The 20,058-nt window shown below is 42.0% G+C and overlaps 1 protein-coding gene across 6 annotated transcripts in view; it reads left to right on the plus strand.

Annotated features, from left to right (window-relative positions):
- The window catches only part of LOC123017754 (dynamin-2), a 103,284-nt gene that overhangs the window by 7,677 nt on the left and 75,549 nt on the right, over window positions 1-20,058 (plus strand). For all 6 annotated transcript variants that reach the window (XR_006413662.1, XM_044419298.1, XM_044419299.1 and 3 more), the window contains exon 2: window positions 15,379-15,452. Coding sequence is in view for 5 of the 6 variants with exons in the window: in XM_044419298.1 (XP_044275233.1) it covers window positions 15,379-15,452 (74 nt within the window). In the remaining variant the exon portion in view is untranslated. The remainder of the gene's footprint in view (window positions 1-15,378; window positions 15,453-20,058) is intronic.

A 20,058-nucleotide genomic window follows, 5' to 3' on the forward strand; every position in this document is an offset into this window, starting at 1 on the left:
TCAGAGCTTTTGGACTTTCTCAGAGATCTTTTTCTCTGAGCAAGTCCAAAAGCTCTGAGGTGGGCCAGATAAATGAGCATGGTGGGCCGTATCTGGCCTGTGGGCCGTAGTTTGAGGACTCATGGTCTAAGGTGTAGCTTCTAAACTCTTAACAAATAGTTGTGGCATCCTTATTTCTCCAAGGATGTTTTACTTTTTTTAAAAAAAGGCGAGAACATGCCCCCATTTTATGTTCTTTGGTAGCTGGATCAACCATGATTTAAATTACTGTAGTATAGTTTTCTCAATACCGTTGACTACTCATGCTGTGAAGTTTAGTAGTTCCTAAAAACAGGTACCTGATAGTAGGAGTCTGAGAACTAGTGGGATATGGTAGTTTGTTTGACTAGGACTGAGGAAACTAAAGTCCAAATCTACACTCAGTTGTGAAATTCATGGGGTGATCATAGACTAGTCATATTCTCCCAATCTAACATACCTTGCAGGGTAGATGGGAAGATAAAATTGAGAATTGGGAGCTAGGGAAGAACCTTGTATGCAATCTTAACTTCTTTGGAGCAAGGGTAGGATATAACTGAATAAAATAAATATAACCCTTTTCCCTTGGGTGTGAGTATATCTGGAATATTGGATGAACTGCCTACTCCCATATGGACCTTTCTGGCTGCTAAGATAATAATTAGAGCCTGATTATGGGTGATCTCACCTGTTGGGTTGAAGGACAATGATCTGCCTTCATGTTAGTTCCTCTGCCATGGAACTCCCTCCCCTGGTTAGTTTATCTGGTACTGTATGTGTTCTTGGCACTAGGTTAAAACAATGTTTACCTGGATTTTTAATGGCTCTAAATTAAGTTTTAATCATACTGAAGATGAAAAATACTGTTTTGAGATAAAACTGCCTTGCAAATAGCCTCTCTCTCCTGGAACCTGTTTTATTAGTGCTTGAAGTTGCCTATAGACCTGGCCTTCACTTTTTTCCACCCTGCGTTCAAAGTAGATGCCAGTTAGATGTGAAATTGAATTGCCTGAACTTTTACAAATAATCAGAGACTCTGTAGCAGCTCTAGTAAACACACTCAGGTGATTATTTACATGGCCTTTATTAAGTAGAAGCAACATCATCTAGTGATGATATTGATATTATTACTACATTTCTATACTGCCCATAGATGAAGGTCTCTAGAGTTAGATTCTTAACTTGCAGGGACATGAGGTTAGTGTTCCTGTGGTCCTGGCTATTGTGAAGCATTGGTGTTTTTCCTCTATGTGCTGAGGCTGTCAACTGATAAAAGGTAAAATGGATGGCAGCTGCTGAAAATTGAGCACCTTCATGATTACTACTAACAACACTGGTCTACAAGGAGAAAGCTTTGGAAATGAAAGTAGCTAAATTTTACTAGCATTGGGTCATTAATAAAGGAAAATTAAGTCCTGAGTATTAATTGGCTCCAGTTTCTAAGACACAGCTTCAAGTCAAAATGGCATCAAAATAATTCAAAATTATGAGGGAGATTAGTGATTCTGAAACCCAGAAGCTCTGCCTTACTCTTAGGCAATTCCAAATCTCTGACCAGGTCATTTAGTACACTCTGAAATTAGATGTGGTTCAGGAGGAGCATATGGTGGGCTAAAGTTTGGGTCGCGGATCAGCTGCATTCTGCTCATCATCTTTATCATCATCTGAGACTAGAGAGTAGGATTCTGGTGGATCAAGTCCTCACCATGGGGTACAGGACGCAGTGTGGATGGAATGTTTGGATATTCCACGGTCCACTTCTTTCTTGAGATCCCTTTTGCAACTGGGGGAACCATGCAAAAATACCAGTTGCTACTATGATTGGTGGGTTCCCTCCACACCATTGGGACTGCGAAAGGCATGGACATTTTCTTGTTTAGCCAACAACACAGATAAGTTGCACATGTAATGCAACAATAATGAGGGGCCCAACTCTTGTCCTGATCCCCAATTTTGCATCCAAAATATAGGTGGTGTGCCTTTTTTACCACTGCCATCATACTGCACTTTTGAGATGCAAATGTAACCTTGCCACAAATGTAGCAGAAGTTATCTGCATTGTTTACACAGTTTCAAGGTATCTTGGCTTCTGAGGGAACATAACGCACAACTGTTCCTTGGAAATGTTAGGCAATGACGCTTTCACAAGCCACCAGATGTAATTGTATGATGCTTAGATCTGACCAAGATGAATGTACCTTGCAATAAAAGAACAATAAATTACAGTTAGGTAATAATGTTTAGTCTCAAGGTGAAGATAATTTTATACACTTCCATGTGGAACCATTTTCATTGTTCTACTGTACTTCGTCAAGAAGTTACGAGGCATCATGATCATCAGACACCTCCCTCCCTTGTAGACCTGTGTATAAATTTTTATTCTGAAATATCTTGAAAACTTTTGCCAACCAGCATCCTTATCATCTGTTTTCTAATTCATCTAATCAAAATATGTAAGAATTAGCACATTTTATCTCCGAGGTCGATAATTTCCCAAATTTTGTAGACTGGTGCAATATGTAAGTCATGTCTGTGTGCATGCTTTGGATGATTTCAGGGCAGTGAGTATTTCATGTTGTGTCAATCTTGTAAGAACAGGTTCTGGAGCCTGGCAACATTGGGAAAGGGCTGAATTTCAGAAGACATAGAAACATAGCATATCAGAAATGGTATCCTGGGCCATCTAGTCTGACCCTTGGCTCCAGCTGGCTCTGCTCATGTAATACCCAACATGTAGTTGTCCTATCTTTACTTAAACACCCTCACTGATGTATGCTGTGCAAGTATGAGGTTCTAGATTCAATGCTATCATTTCCAGTAAAGGAATTCTAAGTATCAAGAAAGACCTCTGCTGGAGGTCCTGAGAAGCTATAACAGATGATAACATTGGTTTGAATTTATGTAAGGCCGTGTCTTAAGCTCAGTATCTTGAGAATCTGCGTTCTTTAGAAACTCAGTTATTTCTGCTTGGGATATGGAATTGCACACTCAGCAATGGCAGTGTGGGTGTGAGGGCAAAGTAAAACTTTTCATGGTTACTCAGAACATCTTTGACGGTGTCATGCGCCCTCCTGCTTTCAGTTGTTCTTTTTATTTATTTATTTTATTTAAACAACTTATATGCTGCCCCATCGCATGAGCCTCAGGGCAGCTTACAATCATAAAATCCTGCATAAAATACAAAAAAAATCATCAAATAATTAAAATACATAAAATAAAATAGTGGGGACAGCCTGGTCAATTTAAAATAAACCATTAACAGTTAAAATAGCATTTAAATAAAAAGGTCTTGGCCTGGCACCGAAAAACAAATAACGATGGCACCAGGTGGACCTCTCTGGGGAGCGCATTCCATAGGTTGGGCGCCACCGCTGAGAAAGCCCTCCTCCGAGTACTCACCCTCTTAATATCCTTTACGGAGGGTTCCCGGAGAAGGGCCTCTGCCTCTGATCTCAGGGGGCGGGCGGGCATATATGGACGTAGGCGCTCCTTTAGGTAACCTCCTTATAAAATTTTTGTTTACATTGGCCATCTTGTCCATGTTCTCTCTCAATTCACTTTGCCTACGCTTATATCATCAATGTATACCTATAACAAGAAGCATGATGTTTTGATGTTGTTCTCTTAATTGTACAATTCCTGATTAGCTAGGGTTGCTGGGTAACTAAATAATGGGGAAACTGTAACCAATATAGATTTGTGGTGAAGTATCAACTGAGGGAATCATGGTTCCAGGCAGTATTGGGCAGAAGGAAGAATAAACAGAACATTGCCAAAAATTGTAATAGGAAAATATGCTTGGCAGGCTGGGTATAATGTGGCAAGTGGTTGGCTGCTGAGAACAATGCTCTACCACTTCCTCACTAATGGAATCTTCTATGATTAGGTAAGATAGTTCTGTTCTGATGTTTTGTACTATAGTTCCTAGAATCCTTGAGGGTCCACCCATGGCTGAAGGAAAGATCAGCTAGGAGACCATAGACTAGTGACAACTGGCTGCCTTTACTACCCTCTTGTCTTTCCTATTTTCAACTTCACTGAAGCCAGTTCTAACACCTGGGCCCAAGTTCTGACCACATCTACAAACTCGGCTACTTCTTTTTGTTTCAGAGCATTATACAGTAGAAATCTATTTTTGTTTTCAACATCACAGAAGAAATTGGCATTTTCTGCTTAACTTCTGTTCCCTACAGCAGATCTACTAGGTCTTTATTTTATTATTTTTAGATCCCCTCCAAGAAAGCCAAGAGAGCTTACATAAACTTCCTGCTTCTCTCCATGTTAACCTCACAACAGCCCTGTGAGATATGTCAGACTGTGAGATATGTTATGCTGAGAGAGAGGCCCAAAGTCTCCCAGTTAGATCCATTGATAATGTGAATCTTGGTCTTCCAAGTGCCATTCCAACAAGTGAGAGGCTTAGATAGGCAGGCATACAAAGGAAGTTGAAAAATGCTATGATTGCATGCCTCTAGTCAATTTCAGGATTCTAGGGTGTGTGCATGACAACCTAATTTAACTGTTAATAAATCTCTGTGTGTATGGTGTTTTTTTTCACCACATAAGGATCCATGTTCAGAGAATGACTTTGTACTCATTTGAAAAAGAAAGCTATTTGGTGGTGTTTTGTGTAAGATAAGTGTTCCTGAGCTGCAGTGACTGTATAACTGCCCTTGGTGTGTCAGTTACCCAGATGTTGCTATTTGCATTCAGTGTAGGAATGATCTGGCCTCCAGTCTGCAAAGATAAACAAAGATAAACCTTTGTTTATCTTATTTGTAGAGTGGGTGTTTCCTTCTATTTTCATGGTTCAGCCATTTGTTAAAGCTGCAATGCTGTGAAAGCTGCCATGAAACTGTAGTTAATAATGTTGTTCTTCATTCTCATGTGTGACCAGTTAGTCTTTGAGCTCAGTTGCAGTAGTTTGCCAATTGTGTTGTAAAGCTTAATTGTTTCAACATTGCTCAATGGAAAGCTTTGGTCTTCTTCCTCTGATTCATTGTGGTTATATACTTCCTCTCTTGCTACTTGCTAAACAGCTCTGTTGCTCTTGCCATTACTTCGTTAAATGATTTCTAGTAGGACAGCCAATTTGAATTGGTGGATCAATCAAGTGATACCTTAGTTTATTAACTAGTTAAAGCAAAGAGTGTGAACATGTATGCGAAGGTAAAATGGAGATGGGAATCCTCATCTTTGTGACACACACAGTTTTGGTCCCTTGTTTATGGAAGTAGGTGCTTTGGTTCATGAGTATGGGTGTTCCTGTCATGGTTCTCCAGGATTAACAAATGGATTAATACTGTCTTTTTGTAGCTCAGGAGTGGTATGAAAGAAACAGCTTATCATTTCATTACTTTGATCTCATCGAATTCTGAAACTTGCAATCAATGCTTCTCTGATCTGGTTCACTGAATACATGGTTAAGGTACCAAGCAATACAGCGTGATCTAAGTAACGAGTTCTGCATTACAGCAAACTGCTTTTTCTGGGGTATTTGCAGTTCCAAGAAAACAAATTAAAGCCTAGCTGGCATGAATCATGCAAAGACATTAAATGTCATGCTGGTCAGCACCTCTGGTAGGAAAGGAACTAGAAGAAGGTCAACACTTCTGATCCCCGTGTAACAAAAATAGAGAATACTGAGTTATCCAAATCCAATCAGGGTGGATTTGATTTATCTGATGATTTAAATCACAATTTAAATCACTAGTCAGTAAGACTAGATTTAAATCATGGTTTTCTACATAATTTGCTTGCATGTGTGCTTCACCCATAGGTTGAGGAACTTCATTAAAATAGTTCCTAACTGGGTCTGCTGCCAATTTTCTCCTCCAGGGAAACGATAAAATGATAAACCTCAGGCTATACACAAAGACTCAAAGATTTGTATTCTGTTCAGTGGGTTTCACTTTCATTTTTACTGCTTGCCCTTCCTCCTCACACTTAGTTTATTGTACAGATCTATTCAATTTCCAAAAATCTTTTATTCATTGAGTTTTTTGACAGTTAGCACTTAAAAGGTAAGGGGTTGATTCTTTGTACATAGATTTGCAAAGGAATAATGGGATTAAGGTCTCTGCTCTATATTTATTTTAAAACATTTTACTGTGAAGAAGAGGCATGTGATCTCTGCAGACACAAATTCACTGTTTTGAGAAGTGTAATAATACCTCCTATATTGAAAAACTGCCTAATAATCTTACGGAAACCTCTGGAAGAATGGATGAATGGAATTCATTTACCAAAAATTTAAACATTGCATGAATATACAGTCTGATACACAATTGAAAACTAATCCTTATTTCATGATGAATAACCTTTGGACTGTAACATATCTTAAACAGAAAACTATCTTTAGATAGATTTTTCCTCAAAAGGCATTTTATTTTTTAAAAATCCAATTTACATAATAAAAATTTGGGGTTTTAAAAAGATTTTTATCTACCCTGGCTCCAGTCATAATGTTGCCTGGCTGCTGGCTTTGAGAAAGTTTGCTTTTTTTATGCTTCAATTATTTTTTCCTGTATTTTTACATTAAAAAATGATCTATTATTTAAATCAGCAGATAAACTTTTACTTGAGTTCCTGCTGCTCTGAAGAATTTTTACTGCTTTATACTTCCCTACTTTACAGCTTGCCTAAAGTAGGGAAGTAAAGATACTTGTTAGATTAATTTTACGAGGGCATTCCACAGTTGTGATGCCACTGCTGGGAGGGTCTCATCCTTACTATCCAGGGATTGTTTTGTGAATACAGACTAGAGGGTAGCACTCCAAAACCATCCTAAGGCAAAGGAAAACAAGGCATATAAGCAAAGGCAATCCTTATGGAGGGAGTGCTTTAAAGATCAAGACCCTTATGTTAAACTGAATTCAGCAATCAATAAGTAAACATAAGATCAAAGTAATATGTTTTCCTCATCATATACCAGCTAACATTCTAGCAGCTGCATTTAGTACTAAATGCAGTCTTTAAACAGTTTTTTTAACTGTTTTTAAGACTGCATCACATAAAGTACATTGTAGTAGACTAGTCTAAACATATTTAGGTCATGGATATTAGAGGCCAGAATTGATTTTATCTATATTTGCTCAAACCAGATCCAGCCTGAAAGACATGCTCCCGTGAGTGATGCTGCCTGGTCCGGTAGTGTGCCTAAACAACACTGACTCTAGTGTTTTCCTCAGTCCTCTGGAACTTACATCCAAACTGGCACAAGTGAGGAGGAAGCACCCTCAAGTAATAGTTTCTGTCAGCACAGAACAGAACAGCAGGGTGGAATGATGAAATTCTTCATCGTGGCCTCTGTGCATCACACATTATGGGTACTGCACCTGTTCAGTGCCTGTTGCCGGGAAGATTTAACAGCTTTAACGGTTTTCGGCAGGAACTCTGTGCCCTCCCTCCCCGTAGTATAAATGGATGGCATGCCTGCCATTTCCCCAGTCTTCTTGCGACCATCATTCTCTGTGCCTCGAGCCTTTTGCTTGCCTCTCGTAAATGATACTCTTATAAAAAGTTCTTACTATTTCTTAACTTCACAGCTTTTATCTCTACCTTCGATCCAGGTTTACAACCCATCCAATCCCCCCACCCCCGTTTTTCATCGTTGTTTCCTCCCCTTCCCCTTTCCCCCCAAAAAATATTTTAAAAACCCTTCTATCATTATTCTTCTCATTAGTTCTTCTCATTTGCTGTTTCCTCTCTCTCCTATTTTGATGGCGCAGCGAGTAGCTTTCCGCAAGTTTTCTCAGTGCGAAACCTAAATGTCTCCTGCTAGCCCACATGAACTGTGTCTTCTCTGCCTGGGAGAAGGGCACGGAACTGACAAGTGTGGCCATTGCCAGTCGTTCACCAGGCAGGCCTGCAAGAACCGCAAAAACCATCTGCGGAAGATGCTCTGGGACCAGGCTTTGGTCGCCATGAAACCCACTCCCGGTTGCCATGAAGCAGGAGCTCCCACTCCACCCCTTCTGGAAGTCTGGATAAAATGGGGGGGGCACCCAGTCCCTCAATTCCTTTTCAATGGCACACGCAGTCGCCTCATGGATTAGAACATCTGCTCAGCTAGATTGCACCTTCTATGTTCCTCTCTTCTCTATATATATTAAAAAAAACCTTGCTCCTATCTCTACTCCTTCACCTTCAGCTATCGCCACGATCCTTGTCCGATTCTCCCTGGGCTGCTTTTTTGTTGCCCCCCTCCCCTTCTTCCTACCTAGGCCGCATCTCGCCACCTTCTCCTTTCTCTCCACATGCTACTCCTCTGTGGTCCTCATGACCAATCTGGTTTTCCACTGCTGCTCCTCATGTACTGCACAGATGCTAGCAGCAGATGTCCTTTCCCGCTGCCATCTTTGCTTAGGCAAAGGGCATGTGGTTGAGACCAGCCCACATTGCCAGGCATTTAAAAAACAAACTCGCCAGCAGAGGGCTTATTGCCTACCCTTCTCCCTCTGGTAACGTGCTCTGAGCACGGGGGAACCCTCTTGCTCAGATGCTGAAAGATTGCCTTCTGCCAAAGTGTTCCCCTGACCCACCAAACAAGCAAAACTGAGAGCTGCCGCTACCGCCGCCACTGCTGCCCCCTTGGAAGGGCCATCCGGAGCCTTGGCTGCCTCTAAATGCAAGAAGCACCGTGCAGCCAAGCCACCTTGACTCATGATGGCTGCCTTTGCACTCCAGACCCAGGGGTACCCCTGGACCAGATATCCCTGTGCCCACAGAACTGGCCTATCTGGGCGGTCGCTCCTGCTTGTTGCCTCCTGCTGCTCCTCCATGCAACTTGCCTCCAGCACATGTTTTGCTATTCTTGCCTCCGGAGTCACCTGAAAGCTGCTTCGTGGCCTCAGCACACAGCCCTCAGCAGACATCACGCTCCCCACTTGGCACCCAGCCCACTGCCCCATGGGACACTCACCGTTGTTGAGCTTCTCCTTCCCTGACTGGGTGGATCCTCCTCATAGTCACTGGAGTTGATGTGATTATACAACCGATCCAGTTCCTTGAACCCACTGGTGGCACTGGCAACGCAATGGAGGAAGTGCCGCATTGAATTGGATGATCTTTCTGCTGCCAACTCTTCCTCCATGGAGCGCCCCTCCAGTCTACTGCCATCCTCTCAACGCCACCACGCTGACACCCACATGGACCCATGAGGCCTACTTCTTGCTGGTCGTGGTTCCGCACCAACTGTGCCCACCTCTGCTTCTCGGCAGCAACTGAAGACTGGTGCCGACCTCTCGCAGTCTCAATGCTGGGAACGCACAGAACTATGTGGCACTGAATGAGGCCGGTGCCACACTTCAGAGCACCAAAACAAGGCACTCACTGACACCAAGGGGGGCCGGTCTACTCATCACTTCAGCAAGGCCCAGTGTCAATGGGACATCGCCTCCAGCCCCAGTCATTGATGCCACCGCAGGCTTTGAAGGGCACATCAGCACAGGAGATCCTCTGAGGACTCAGACTCTGATAGCCAGTCCTCCTGCTCCTGTGGCTACAGCCCCTGATGCCAACGCTCCCACTCTCCTTTGGAGCAGCATCTGACCTCTTCTGCATCACATGGAGGGCGCAGCGCAACTGATAATCACCTGTCTCTCTCAAGGGAGTTATGTCAGTGTCTCTCCCCCTCCTTGTCCTGGTCACCATCTCCGGCCTCCCCCGCTCCCCCATGCTCCCCTGATGCATGAGCTCTGGATCAGGACCCATCCATGTCACTGGGAGGGAAGGAGCGCTTCACAGACTTCGTCCTCCGTATGGTGGATGGCCTGAGCATTCAGACCTCTATTCCTGTAGAGCCCGAGACTGCGTACAATGGCCTGACCTCAGACCACTTGATATCAGCCTCGTTTCCTGTACTACCCACCCTACTGCATACAGCCCAGCAGTCTGTAGCCACATTCTCAATATCACGCAGCGTTGATTCCACCTATAAGGTGTCCAAGAAACCCTTCTCCTTTCTTCACCAGCACTCTAAGCCCAAGTTAGTCATAGTGGAATCTATTCAAGGGACCTCCCAGAGGGACCACTCCATGCCTGTGGACAGGGAAGGGCACTCCCTGGACAGCCTGGCAAAAAAAGGGGCTATACAGCTTCCTTCTTGGGCATACACATTTCTAACTATGGAGCCATTATGTCCAGATATCAGCTTTTCCTTTAGGAAAAGCTGGGAGTTATGGCGGAACACCTCCTAGACCACCTCTGTGACACTGTCCAACTGATCCAGTCTGAAGCTGTTAAGCTATCCAGGCATCAGATGGAATCAGCCAAACATCAGGTAGACTGCCATAGCAAAGCTATGATGCCACCACATCTGGCTGCGATTAGTAGGCTTCTCACAGGAGACCTGGTCCCGCATTGAGGACTTGCCCTTTGATGGGGAGGGTCTGTACAGATGAGAGTACGGACACCCTGCATAAGGCATGCATGATCACTAGGCACATGGGTTTCACTCAGCAGTCCCATTCCCGCAAGTGGCAAGGGTCCTCCTCAGTCCCTCTAGGGATGACCTGCTCAGAGGCTATGCGTCATGCACGACCTCCTAAGGGATTTGGGACTCATGATCAATTATTACAAATCTGTTCTTTCCCCCTTGCAGTCCATCCTTTTCGTAGGGGTGCTCCTGGACTCCATTCCTCCCAGGGCTTTCCTTCTGCTACCACGGGCAGAGACTTTGGTCCTACCGGCTTTTTCCAGGGTTCTGCTAGTAAGAGTGAGCTTCTCATTGCAGTAGTGTTTATTTTCACTGGAAAGGCTCATAATAGCGAGAGATCTAGTAACCCTCTATAGGGAAGGGAGGCTGGCGGCCACCCAACATGCCTTCTACAAAAGCAGGTCCTACCAGACAAAGCTTATGAAATTCTATGACAAGGTTTAAAAGTGGCTAGATGGAGGGGACACAGTGGATGTGGTTTACGTGCATTCCAGCAAGGCCTTTGACAAAGCGCTGCATGATATCCTGGTTGAGGAATTGAGGAGTTTTGGAATAGACCGATGCACTGTCTAGTGGATTAGGGCATGGTTGACGAACTGAAAGCAGAGAGTAACTATTAGTGGGGAATCATCAAGATGGCAGCCAGTGAGGTTCTGTCCTGGGACCCATTCTGTTCAATCTTTTCATCAGTTACATGGAAGAAGAGGTGAACAGTCCGCTGCTCAAATTCACAGATGATACTAAAATGGGGGTGGTGGCTACAACTGTGGAGAAGGTACTCTGGATCCAGAAAGATCTGGATAGATTATGGAAGTGGGCTGAGGACAACAGGATGGCGTTCAATGTAGATAAGTGCAAGGTCTTGCACTTGGGACATAGAAATGGGTGGCACAAGTACAGGTTAGGGGACAAGTAGCATTTGTGAAAAGCAATTTGGGGTGCTGGTTGATTGAAGGCTAAACATGATTCAGCAGTGTGACACGATGGCCAAGAGGGCAAACGCTACCCTTGGATTCATAGCCAGAAGTGTGACTTCTAAATCAAGAGAGGTATTACTGCCCCTCTACACGACTGGTGCGACCGCAGCTGCAATATTGTGTTCAATTCTGGGCCCCTCAGAGTATTGTGTTCACAAGGAGGGTGGCTGGTTTGCAGGGTAAGTCATGTGAAGAGAGACTGAGGGAGCTGGGTCTTTTCAGCCTTGAGAATAGGAGACTCAGAGGGGATTTGTTAGCGACATACAGGTATGTGAGGGGGTGTCACACGGAGGTGGGTCATGACCTTTTTTCCCCTGCAGTGGAGGGCAGGACATGTTCCAATAGAGCAAAGCTCATAGAATCAAGATTTAGGGTAGATGCCAGGAAGTACTTCCTGACAGTTAGGACTGCTAGGGCATGGAATGGGCTTTCACAGGAGGTGGTTGAAGCCCCATTGGTGAGGGTGTTTAAGGATAGGCTGGATATGCACATGGAAGGCATGTCATGAGTGGAGCCGACTGGAGCTGGGGTCAGACTAGATGGCCCCTTCTGACTTGCTCTGTTTCTGTGTTTCTATGTTTCATTGTAGCCCATTGCATTCTAATGCTCAGCCTGGCTAGAAGGCATCAGGAACATTTTTCTATGTAGACAGATAGATAAAACTGTAGTATGGTCAAAGACCAGCTCAATTCAAATAAATGAATAGATTTTTTTTAAAAGAAGGAAATGCATTAAAGGTTATCTGTCATAAAACCCCAGTTGGATTAGTAGATAATTCAACACAATATACTGCTACTACAGTTCAAATAAGTCATCTTGTGCAAGAGGCATCCCCAGACTTTGTCTTTTATCCAGCTAGGTAGAACCATACTCTCTCAGGATCCTTCTTTGGACACCCATTGCGGCTGCGAAAATTTTATCGACACTGTATGATAACGTCGGATTAGTGTCAGACAGCAGTATATAGATATATTGTTGTTCCATACAGCCTGGGAAGTGATTCATCCGTGGGGAAATGAATGCAGCTCGAATATCCCTATAGAATGTGCATTGCAGCAGGACATGCTCTGTAGTTTCTATGTGTTCCATACCAAAGGGGCAAAGCTGCTCTGACCAGGGGATCTTTTTATAGCAACTGCCAAGGGGAGTCTGGGCCAGGGTAAAAGCCCTTCTGTGTTTGTGCAGTTCGAATTGTTTGAGATAGGATGCAGGTATTGCAGTGTGTCTATAGTCCTCCCTAAGATACAATTCTGGAGCACTATTGAGGTCACTTTGTCTCTCAATATCTGCTATGTGCTGCTTGATAGTTTCCGTTGCCTGTTCTAAGCCCATATTTAGGGTAGTGTAGAGGGATGGTGGAGGATAGGAGAGCCTGGAGGAATGTTGTCCATGGGGTTGGGATGAGTTGGGCATGACTTTGCGAATGTAATGGCATAATGTAAGAATTAATGGAATTTGCTACACGATTTAGAAATAGAATAATCAATTATATTCAAGGAATTTTGCAACTTTAATAGTAAATGATGATATAACAGTCCAAATATCCCAAGGCCAAGGTATTGGACAGGGTTGCCCTCTTTCTCCGATTTTGTTTGCTTTAGTTATAAAACTGCTAGCAAATATATTGCTAATAATAGTGCTAATGAATAAATGATAATTTAATAAATGATAATTTAATAGCAGGTCTAGGGTTTGAGAATAAAATTAAGATTAGCTTATTTTCAGATGATCCATTATCAACAATAAAGGATGCAGTTAAGGTTATGGATTAGATTAAAATACATTTAACAAAATTTGGAGAAATAACAAGTTTAAAAGTATATTAGGATAAATCAGAAATGATATTTAATTGTAATAATGTGGAAAAGGATGAGATTAAAAGAAAGCTAGAAGTTATATGTAATGTTATTAAGTATTTTGGAGTAAATATTACAAAATTTTGCAATTTTTAAAGGAGAACATTTTGCTAAAATATGAAGTGAAGGGGAAGATGAATGAATTTTAAGACTGGTTTATCATGGTTTTGGAGAACAGAAGCATTCTAATAAAGATTTTACTTAAGATTAATTTTCTGTTTATGATGTTACCAGTTAAGTTAACAGAGAAAGAGTTGAAAGAATGGCAAAACATGATTAATACATTTTGTAATGGGGATAAAAAAGCAAGGATTAATGAAAAAGATAATGTATACCCCAGAAAACAAGGGGGTTAGATATTCCCAATGTGAAATTTTATTACATAGCTAATGAAATGAGGCATATGCCAGACAGTATACTATAGCCAGATAAGTTAATATGGGTTAAATTAGAAAATCAAGATGTAGAGGAATCCTTTTTAAATATCTTTCTTCAACAAGATAATAAGAATATTTATTAAAAAGATAGGAAATCCTTTTTTAAGAATATGGTCAGATTTTGGAATAAATATAGGGATATATTTATCTAATTGGTTTTGCTGTTATATCCAGTTATGGAATTAGATTCCCAGCGAATCTGAGGAATAGTTTGAAGGAAGTACTGAATAGTAAACACGTTTATTCTGTTGAAAGATTGGTTAGAGAAAGTGAAGAGCAAAGAAATGATAAAAGCAACAATGGGACTGGGTAAAGTAAATTGGTATAATATACTTCAATTAGATTACTGGACTAAAATTGGTTGAAGAAAAATGGTAAATGCAGGGAATATACTAAATCTGAAGATGTAATTTTACAGAAAGAAAAACAAGATAATATGTGGCTGAGAGGAATGATAAGTAAAATTTACCATATATTATCAGAAGAGGAGGAGCAATATGATCCTCTTAAAGAGTCTTGGGAAATAGATCTAAAAAGAAATATTAGTGGCTGAAGAATGGAATAACATATGGGATAAAATAATTTTAACATTTGTCGATAAGAATTAAAGAGAATTTGTATAGACTGGATTGGAAATGGTACTTAACTCTGGTTAAATTGAATTACATGAATAATGAATATTCCAATGTGTGTTGGAGATGCAACCAAGAAGTTGGTACATATTTCCATATGTAGTAGAAGTGTAAATATATAAATGAGTTTTGGGAAATGGTTTTTAAAGAAATTGGTAAAATATTGAATTTAAATATTGCAGTTGACCCTGGATTAGCATTATTATTATTTAGATAACAAATGGGCCAAATTCTAAAAATTCATGACTAATTAACAGCAATTAAGATTAATAATAGGAAGGAATTAGAAAACTAAAGGTGTATATCATATAGTTTACTGGTATAAAGAAGTCTGCAACATTGCTATTATAAGTTAACTTGTGATATTGAATGGAAAAAGGTCTGATAAGTGAAAACAAATTTGAAAATATTTGGAAACCTTTTACTGAATACATTTTAATAAAAGGAAAGAGGTATGGACCACCACAAGAGTCAGTGCAGTTCTGGAGGTGAAGTGGGGCAACCTGAATGAATAAATGATCTTACATTAAGTAACTAGATTTGTTGGTACTGGTGGAGGTAGCACTGATATTAATGTATTGTTTAATTATGCTTACTAGTAATGTTTAATTATGTTTATTGTTACTATATTAATTTTATTGTTTTTTAAATTTATATTATTTAGAACAAAAATAAAAAGTCTAAAAAACCCCTCCAAGTATAGTAAAAGGAAACAAGTATAATAAAAGGAAAAAAATCATTGATAAAAGTAATGTTGAATTGTAAGCACTGTTATCATACCAAGACAGCATAGAACTGTTTCCTATAAACTTAATCTTATTTCCATCTTTCTAAAAATTATACCAACCTTGTCATTAATGGAGGCATCAGAATGCATGGCCATGACACCATGCTGTAAGCTTTGTCTGGTTGCAGTATAGCAAGTACTAAATAGGATTTAAACCTTTTTTGTTTACAAATTATTTTAATGTCTGTGTTATACCATTGAAGTAACATTGCCTTCTTATTTCTTTTTTGCAGAGATTTCCTACCCCGTGGCTCTGGAATTGTCACCAGACGACCCCTCATCCTTCAACTTATCTTCTCTAAAACAGGTGTGTACTCCAGTTGTGATCCCAGCTTTTGTGTGGGTGTCAACATACTCATACACAATTATTTCTTGAACTGTAATGATTTTAGACTGTAGGAATCTCCACTGGAACAAATGGTGATTCCTGCATTCTAAGAAAATACATTTCCTTAGTTAGAACAAAAGATAGAGGTGGACAGGATAACTGTGACTGAAATTATGCATGATATGCCAGGAGATTTTTTCTCTGCCAACCCAGAGTCATCCAGTGAAGAAGAAAGGTGACAAATGCAGGCAGACAAAAGGAAGTACTTCCCACAGCATATAGCTAAACTGTTGAGTTCTTTTGCACAAGAGGTACTGAAGTTTCCAAACTGGACAGCTTGAAAAGATTAGGCAAATTTCATGGAGAAACTTACTAGTCATGATGACTGTACAGTGGTACCTTGACTCACGAACTTAATCTGTTCCAGGACTCTGGTTGTGACCCAAATTGGTCATGAGCCAAGTCAAATTTCCCCATAAGGTTCAATGTAAATAAGGTTAATCTGTTAATCAAAAAATGTGATTAACAAAGTGACAAAGAACAGCAAAGATTGCGGCCATCTCCCCCCCCACACACACATGACCGCGATCATGCCCATCTTCCCTGCACAAGTGCAAATGCGATCGCAGCCATCTCTCTCCTCTGAGCTTGACCGTGATCACACCCATCTTCCCTGCACGAGCGCGACCGTGGCCATAGACGGGTGCAGTCGTGCCCGGGCAGGGAAGACGGGCGCGATCACGACCATCTCCCCCCCCCCCCCCCGAGCATGACTGTGATCTCGCCTGTGCAGGGAAGATAAGGACAATCGTAATCGTCACCTGATACGGAGTTCACGACCTGAGGCAATTTTTTTCTGAAATGTCTGTTCTCGACCTGATTTGGTCATGAACTGAGGTGTTCGTGAGCCGAGGTACCACTGTATATCACTTCCAGTATCTGAGCCAGTATGCTTCTCAGTTCTACTTGCTTGGGAATATAGAAATATAGTAAGTTAGAAGGGGCTTCCTGGGCCATCTAGTCTGATCCCCAGCACAAGCTGGCTCTATTCATGTAATGTTGAACATGTGGTTGTCCAGTCTTTCCTTGAATACTCTCACTGATGGGGCCTCTACCACCTCCCATGGAAGCCCATTCCTAGGGGTTCTAACCGCCAGGAAGTACTTCCTGACATCCTAACTGAAACCGAGTTCCTTTAGCTGTACCCCATTGGATCATGTCCTTCCCTCCACCATATGGGAAAACAGGTCACAACTCAATACCATATGACACCCCTTCACCTATCTATATGTCACCTTGGATTCTCCTCTTCAAGCTGAAAAGACCCAGTTCTCTCAATTTCATATGGCATCCCCCCCTCCCCCCCATAATCCAACTACCATCCTTGTGACCCTGCACTGAACTGATTCCAACTTTGCTATTTCCCTCTTGTAATGTGGAGCCCAGAACTGGACACAGTACTCCAGTAGTGGGCGCACCAGAGTCTTACAGAGCAGTAACCCACCCTCCTCTCATTCTGAAAGCCATACTTCTGGCTATACATCCAAGGGTGGAATTGCCTTCTCAACAGCCCCATCACACTACTGGCTCATGTTTAACCTGCTGTCACAGGTACCTTGAGATCCCTTTCACAAGTGTTGCTCTCCAGCCATTTGTTCCCCATCTTGTACCTATGGCACCTATTCCTGATTCTCAGGTGCAAGACCTTGCACATATCTGTATTGAACACCATCTTGTTGTCCCCCGTCCACTTGCACCGTCTGTCCAGATCCTTTTGGATCTGGCGTGCCTGCCCCTTCATTGTGGCCACTGCCCCCACTTTGGTATTATCTGTGAGTTTGGTCATCAAACTCGTGACCCCCTCCTCCAGATCATTGATAAAAAGTTTGAACAGATTTAGTCCCAGAACTAAGCCTTGAGGGACTCTGTTGATCACAGGCTACCATCCGGATATCCCCACTGGTAGTTACACTCAGCTTGCAGTCAGTCAACCATGCCCTAATCCATCGAATGGTGTATTGATCTCTCCCAAAGCTCATCAGTTTCTCAGCCAGGATAGCATGTGCAGCAGGGGACTATTGCACTCATGTTCCTGCTTGTATGTTTCCCATAGGCATCTTGTTGGACACAGTGCACAAAATGCTGAACTAGATTAAGCTTGGTCTGATCCAGCATGGCTGCTTCTCAGCTTCTTTGCCTTGTATTCTGAGTGTCTTTATGCAATTTGCAGAGTAAATCAGGAGAGGTTCCACTCTGAGTATCTTTATGCCATTTGCGGAGTAAATCAGCATGCTATCATATTGATTTGCCCTTGATAATTTAAAGCCCCTGAACTCAGGTACTTTATTTATTTAATTTATTTTTCAATTTATATCCTGCCTTTTTCCTACAAAGGGCTCAAGGCAGCTTACATCATTCTGCTCCTCCATCTTTTCCCCACAACAACAACCCTGTGAGGTAGGTTGGGCTGAAGGTTTGTGACTGACCCAAAGTCACCCAGCTGGCTCCATGGCTGAGCGGGGACTAGAACCCAGGTTGTCTGAGTCACAGTCCCATGCTCTTAACCACTACACCACACTGGCTCTCAGTGTATCTCTAAGTATCTCTAAGATACTTATTGTCATTCTATAATGGGAGAGAGGAATGGAGGCAATTTTCAGCCTCCAGTCCTCCCAAAGCTTTTCTTTGAAGATGGGGTTTTTCATTTGTCTGATGACGTTATTTCAGAAGAGGAGAGAGGGAGGATGGAGAGGCCTCAGGATAACTTGCATTTTGGTCTGCCTAGTCTCCTTACCTTCCTGTCCACTGAAATGTCCCCTTTCACCCTCTTCAAAGTCAAGTTGCCATCCTCAGAGGGCAGCTGGTGTGGTTCTTTCTACATCAGCTGCAAGGGAGGGAGGGGATCAGATCTCTGACTCGCCTTTCTGAGTTCAGTGCACTAACTTCAACCCTAAGAGGGTGCAGAGTTCCAAAAGTCAGCTTGATGCTTGTAGTTGAATTGAATTTCAGTCTGTTCTGGATGGGGTTGCACTCCCTCTAAAGAGCAAAGTTTGTAGTTTGGGGGTGCTCCTGGACCCAGAATTATCATTCAAGGCACAAGTGGACTCTGTGACACCGGGTATCTTTTATCAGCTTAAACTGATATACCAGCTACAACCCTATTTGGACAGAGTGAGCCTAGCTACAGTTAGGTAACTTGTTCTGGATTACTATAATGGGCGGTATGTGGGGCTGCCTTTGGAAACTTTCTGAAAACTTCAACTTATCCAAAACAGGGCTGCAAGATTGTTAATGGGGATTGGCTCATGAGAACACATTATGTGACACTGGCTGCCAGTTAACGTGTGGTCCTGATTTAAAGTGCTAGTACTAAGATTCAAAGCTCTCAATTACTTGGGTCCAGATTAGCTGAAGGATTGCCTCCTCCCATGTATACCTCCCTGGAACATGAGGTCATATTTGGGGGTGAGATGAATGGCTACCAGGAGGAGAGCCTTTTCGGTTGTAGCACCCCAGTTTTGGAATGAGCTTTCCATTCTTACTTTGTATTCTTTTTGGTGCCAGGTAAAAGACCTTTTATTTTCTCTGTATTTTAACTAACTTTAAACTTTCTTTTTATGTATCCCATTTTATTTCTGTATTGCTGCTGTGCTTCTATGCTGAATAATAGAAATTGCAATTGTGTTGTTCTTTTAATTGTTGTGTGTGTGGTTTTAACTTTTGCTTAATTTTAACTTTTGTTAACCACCTAGAGAGCCTTGGCTATTGGGTGGTATATAAATGTATTAAATATAAATAAATGGTGGGAGCAGTAGCATTAACACGACATACCTGGGCTGACCCCTGAGGCTTGCTCCCACATTGAGGACCTGCCTTTTGATTAAGCAAGGTTGTTCAGTGATAAGACCAATGATGCAGGAGATTCAGTCCCAAAAGCTAAGACTACAGCTGAACAAATGGGTCTGGGCCAAGGACCAGCAAAACCTCCATACTGAAACAGCTCTTATTGATTAAACCAGTACATCCAACCATACAGATGTGGAAATTATCCCTTCAAACAGCGATTTTCTAGGAAGTCCCAATACTCCTGCTCTGCATAACTCACAGGAAGGGAACTTGGTCAAAAAATGTTGTTTGACTCTTCACTTAGCAGGCTGCTCTTTCCCTTCCAGACCACTTTCAGCACCCAAATTCATTGAAGTGTGGATTAGTATTACATGAGATTCATGAGTCTTATCAATAGTCTGCCAAGGTAGAGAATCTGTCTCCCTGCCTCCTGCCTTTGGACATTGTGCATGGAACAGCATCCTCACATATTCTAACTTTAGAGAGATAACCTTTCTTCTAGGGAAAGAAACAATCTGGCATGTCCTGCAACATCAAATTCAGCAAGGTTCTACTCCCACTACTTCACAATACCCAAAACGGATGAGAAAATTCATCTAGATCTTTGGGAGATCAGCATCTTCATCACACTGAATTCTGGATCATTACCACGACAGTAGTCCCTTGGTTCCTGAGGAAAGTTTATTTATTTATTATTTATTTATTAAAACATTTTTATGCCGCCCCATTCGCCGAAGCC

The sequence above is a fragment of the Varanus komodoensis genome, unplaced genomic scaffold (genome assembly GCF_004798865.1).
Source record: "Varanus komodoensis strain SLA01 unplaced genomic scaffold, ASM479886v1 scaffold101, whole genome shotgun sequence".
NCBI classification, from domain to species: domain Eukaryota; kingdom Metazoa; phylum Chordata; class Lepidosauria; order Squamata; family Varanidae; genus Varanus; species Varanus komodoensis.